This window comes from Fulmarus glacialis, unplaced genomic scaffold (genome assembly GCF_000690835.1).
Source record: "Fulmarus glacialis isolate BGI_N327 unplaced genomic scaffold, ASM69083v1 scaffold7488, whole genome shotgun sequence".
NCBI classification, from domain to species: Eukaryota; Metazoa; Chordata; class Aves; order Procellariiformes; family Procellariidae; genus Fulmarus; species Fulmarus glacialis.
The window spans coordinates 76-5,278 of NW_009226244.1; the positions used below are offsets into that span (position 1 = coordinate 76).

The window sequence follows — 5,203 nt, forward strand, 5'->3', positions numbered from 1 at the left end:
AGCGCTGCCCTGCCCTTGCACAGCTACAAGGACCCATTGAAGGTGACAAAGGTGGGGTGTTCCTGGCCAATGCTGCTGCAAACCCGACATGCAAAACTAGCCCCAGAAAGCCTGGAGCGTAACAATAGCTACTATTTACTCATCTACCCCGGACCCAGATCCCTATTTACTAGGCACTCCATAAACACAAAACAACCAACGCAAAGCTCTTTTTGTCTAAAGAAATGGCATCCTGGGTATGAGACCAGAGACAGCAGATGGGAGAGCACTGGGAAACAATGAGACAATGCTGGCTGGCGGGTGAGAAATAGGCCCAGCACTCGGCAGCCAAGCACCACCAAGGACGTGGTGGCAAAGGGGTTTGACGAGTGAATCTGAAGAAGAGCTGTTACAACTGAACCAAGATTTAACAATAAAATCTTATTCAACTGTGATGTTTTCAAGATTTTCAGTTTTTGACTGAAAATCATTCAGTAAAAGCAACTTGCTTGCCAGGCAACAAGACCTGAATGACACCTGTACCAGTGCTGCAAACTGTTCTGTTGTCAAACTTGACTCAAAAAAAGACGCTCAGCCAGGATTCATACTGCCACTGGTTTACCAGCCTAGCCCTGAACATTTATTGAAGTGAATAGGAAATACTAATGCTATGAATCAGAAAAAACTGAGGCTCTTCAGAAAAGAGAAGGCAAGACCAATCCGGACACTAGTAAAGAGCACTAATTTCATTAAAGGATTATCCTTCATAGATGATTTTCCCTTTTACAAGGTTGAAAAACTTCCCATCTTTGCTTAAGCTCTCTGGGGAGAGCCCAGTGCTGGACGCAGAAGAGGGGCTCTTCCAGGGCCTGACTCTGGGCACCCATGTTCAGCCCCATCTCCGACCCCCTTGGTGAACCTCCTGGCTACATGGGAACTTAGAAGAGATGAAGCCTTTAAATACTACTTCCCCCTGCCTTCCAATTCAGCAAAGTACTTAAGCGCATCATCTTCCCACTTTGACAGTATATTTTAATACACAGTATTGGCACAACTTTATCTTTCATTAGCATAATTGCAACGGATAATCAGTCATGACAAGAAAAATGCCTAAAGCATGTCTTAGGCTTTAGGTTTGGGCTTCCAACCAAAAGTCTGGGGGTTGGTTAAAAGAACTTGGACACGGTATTTTGTATAACTAATTCTTTAATGGCATAAAAACTTAAAACTTTTCCTACACATAAGACGAAAGAGCCGGTGCTCTGTACGTTTTGATAAAGTATTCTGAACACACTGATATCACAAAATTGAAGTTATTTTCTAAATTGGTTTTATAAAAAGCCTAAATTAGGATGGGCATTTGGACCCTCGTAATGATATAGAAATGGATTTGCATAAACAGAATCTGTTTCAAAAGTCTAAATGTCCCAAGATTTTCACATCAAAACTTTGATATACTTTCATGTCTAAATAACATGCTGCAGATGCTGTTACAGCTGGAAAAAAAAAAAAACCCAAACATTATTGCTTCTATGAAAACAAATTCGCTTATTTTCTACTGTCAAGAACTTCCAATGCCATCTTTTAAGGTCTTTCTCAGGACGTGACAAGCCTGTAAATTTAATAAAGCATTCCGTCCCGTCAAGTGTCAAAGCTCTACCTTCTTCATGCATCTGAATGACGAGAACTTCCTTCTGCAGATAACGACAACAGAGAAAGGCCACCATTCCTGTTTTCAGTGATAATCTCCTTGCATAAAGAAACACAACTCAGCTTCAACGCAGTATTTCGTATCAGGTTGGCTCACCCAGCTTTTGTCAGTCTGACTTCTTATGCTAATGAGAACTCTTTAAAAAATCCTCTTTTCTCATCATATGCTCCCTGACAGCAGACAGAATGAGTGTGCATGCGCCCAGAACGCAGCTAACAGAAGGAAAAAGGTAGCTGTATCTGGACAGAGGAGGCCTAACTTCTTCAGTCTCTAAGCTCACGAGAGATAGAGAGATCATCTGTTTCCCGTTCCAAACTTAATTTGGTATTTGGGGGGAATGGGCTTGTTCACCCTCATGTGCAGACTTCCCAGCTTGTGAGCAGGAGGCATGTGACAGATCTGCAGTGACCCAGAGGTGCACAGGTTGCACCAGTACAGTCTGTATGAGAAGCACAATGTGTAAAAAACACGAACGCTAACTTTCTACCTGGTTTGAAACAGGCTCTGAATCTTATTGCTCACCTCCTTTGTAAATTCAAAAATCTCAGACGACTTTCCTATAACATCAATGTGAGTATCATAAGGAATGATCAAAACATAAGGGTAACGGGGTTTTAGACTTTCACACGCCCATTTATATCTCTGCTTTCCATCTCTGATGTGCTCTTCAAAGTAGATCCTTTCTTTACGTAAAGTATTATGCAGTTCTATAGACTGATTTTCAATTTTCTCTTTGACTCTTAATAGCTGTCCAGCATCAGACCTACTTCCAGCATTCTCAATATATACTGTAGTTATATCACCATCAGTGATGCCAGAAATCACAACATCATCATTTACTAGTAATGTCCTGGAAAAAAAGTACTTCATGTAGTGATATGTATCTGTGTCAAGAACAACCACTTGTTTTTCCCCATCTGCATCATAAACGAAATTACTCGTCTCCGTGGTAAGTCTGTGTTGCTGTAGCCTCCTCTTTGGTCTCTGATGGGACTTACTTTCTTCCCTTTTGTCCTTCCCTGAAAGGGATTTTGCTTTTAGTAAGAGAAAGTCTCTTAGCAATTTGATTGCTGGAAATGACCCTTGAACAGAAATATGCCCATTGGACTGCAAAGGACCAAAGCTCAAAGCTGTGCTCTTCTTTTTTAGTTCTTGTATCAGATCTTCTAAAACAAACTGATCTTCGAAAATAGACATATTGAGGACAGATGTGACAGAGCTGAAGACCTAGAATTTTGAATTAGAGAAGTTAAGTAATGGTTAACACAGCAATGGAAGTACAACTAGATAAATTATGAATGAGCTTACGTTTTCACAGTAACGGGTTACTTTCAGCGGATAGTATTTGGACAACCTCTTGTCTTCTAGTCGATGTTCATCCTTCTTTAGAACACTCTCTACAACTAAAGAGAAAGCCAGATTCACTGTAGCACAGTAAGATAATGCTCCATTGCCAGTCTGATGGCGGAACACTTTACGGGTGTGTTTCTCTTGATGCTTTCCCTAACAATTTCCCATACATACACACAGGCGATTCAATACTCTTGCTAATATTTTATGTATTGGTCAAAATTGCTCAGAGAGAGACAGAAGCCTGTCTTCTTAGAACATTAATTGGCAGAGATTTATTCTCAAAGGCCTGACTACAAAAATCATATCTGTTATGCATGGTATAAATTTATTCCTAAAAAAACCCATAACAAACGCTTTGCACAAAGCCTGTCTGGAGTCACGTCTTCACTGAACAGAAAATCCTAAAACGTTGACTGACTAAAACAGAGGTGTAAGTCTCCCACTTCTATAAAACCCTAGTACCGGTATACAATTTAAAATCATTTATTTTAGGGTTAACATTCTAGGGCTAATTCTTTGGGGGACGGCTGTATTTAGTATACTAATCTAAATACCTTCTTGATCTTCAAAAGTTACATATGCAACTCCTTTTTTCATTGTTGGATATGTTACTTCTTCCACATCTCCCCCGTTATTCTTTGACATTTGGAAATGAATCATCAGTATGTCAGTCATGACATCATCATGCAGAAGGCCATCTGGAATACCAGCGATGACAACTGTCCTTGCTGATTTCGCAGCTTGTCCTGTTGCCTGCACACAGAGACATGGCACACTGTAAACGCAAGGAGTACGGGGGACCTCCCAAAGAGGTTACCCGGATTCACCCTGGCCGCTGAAGTGACTCCCCTTCCTTTTGCACAGACAACACGCGCTTTAGTAGCTAATTAAGACTGCTGAATCAGATTTCAGTGAATGCCAGGCATCTTTACATTACTGTGAAGTAAAAAATGGCCTGACTCTGAAGTGTAATTTACACCCTCTCAGTATCTTCTTTTCTTGAAGCGGTAAAAATTAGATCTAAATTTAACAACTTCTCAAATGAAAGGTCCAGTGTCACACTGATAAGGTTGTTTGCTCCGATTCTAATATTCAAAATTCGAAGAAAATTAAAAATGTTAATTGCACGTACTGTTCAGTAAGGACTGTCTTTTCAGAGTGGAAGACTCAGACTGTCCTTACTTTAGTTAAATTCATGAGACCTGAGATCTAGGGTTGTGCTCTGACTCATCTCTCTCCACTTATTAAATGGATAACCTTGTTAAATTGGAAGAACATAATCCCAGTCATCTGAGACTTGCAGTGCGTAAAACAACTAACTACACACATGATTTTCATCAGAGCCAAACCTCATAATGCTGCAAACATGAGACCCATCCTAAAGAGGATTTGCATCCATGTCTTGTTAAGAAAAGCGTATTTTCTTTCCATTCTTATTACACAGACATAAACAGTAATATTTCACTGGGAATATCATGGCAAAATTACTGTAAACGGTGGAACACTGAGCAAACTTTCTAACAGTTCATTGACTTTTTGGAAGAAAGAAAATACTTTAGTATGTCTGCATGGCAGCGTTCATGGGAACGAACTGTCAGTAACTTCAGAACGACTGTCCTGGAGGTCAGTCACTCCATCTAAATTCTTTAGACTTGTCTTACAAAGTTTCTTCTGGACCTGGGCTGCATAAAACATTAGGGCCAGCTAGTTACCAAGCCTGCAAAATGTGCCGCCGGGGGCGAATGCTTTATTGACGTGCGTCCAAAGCCTTGTGGACCACCACCGCAGTGTTTCTGAAGGGAGTGAGGAGACAGATTCAATGAGACTGTGCAACCACGTAAGCTTTTAATACATGAAGACATGAGGCCTTTTTTTATCACCCATCAAATTTAAAGAGCCAGGAGCTTCAATTATGTTAAGCAATTATTTTGGGGGTAATGTTCATGCGAAAGCAAGTTTCTGCACTAGTGAGACAACATGAAGAGAACACAGAATCATAGAATAGTTTGCATTGGAATATATTTTGATATAAACAGGGTGCTTCCAAGATTAATGGAATTTTACGCAGGATTTTCTCACACTTCCCCCAGCCGATGCAGCCCGTGCACGAGCGGGAGCACTCCGCTGCCAGACAGCATCTCGCACCTTGCCAGCTGGAAC

General features: G+C 40.8%; 1 protein-coding gene across 1 annotated transcript; it reads right to left on the reverse strand.

Moving 5' to 3' along the window:
• Nucleotides 1-2,173: 2,173 nt before the first annotated feature.
• RBM43 (RNA binding motif protein 43) lies at nt 2,174-4,731 on the reverse strand. Its single transcript, XM_009582734.1, has 4 exons — nt 4,696-4,731; nt 3,598-3,796; nt 2,999-3,093; nt 2,174-2,917 (listed from the first exon to the last, which is right to left on the reverse strand). Exons 1-4 carry the CDS (start codon nt 4,729-4,731, stop codon nt 2,174-2,176), a joined length of 1,074 nt encoding a protein of 357 aa, XP_009581029.1.
• Between the last annotated feature and the right edge of the window lie 472 nt (nt 4,732-5,203).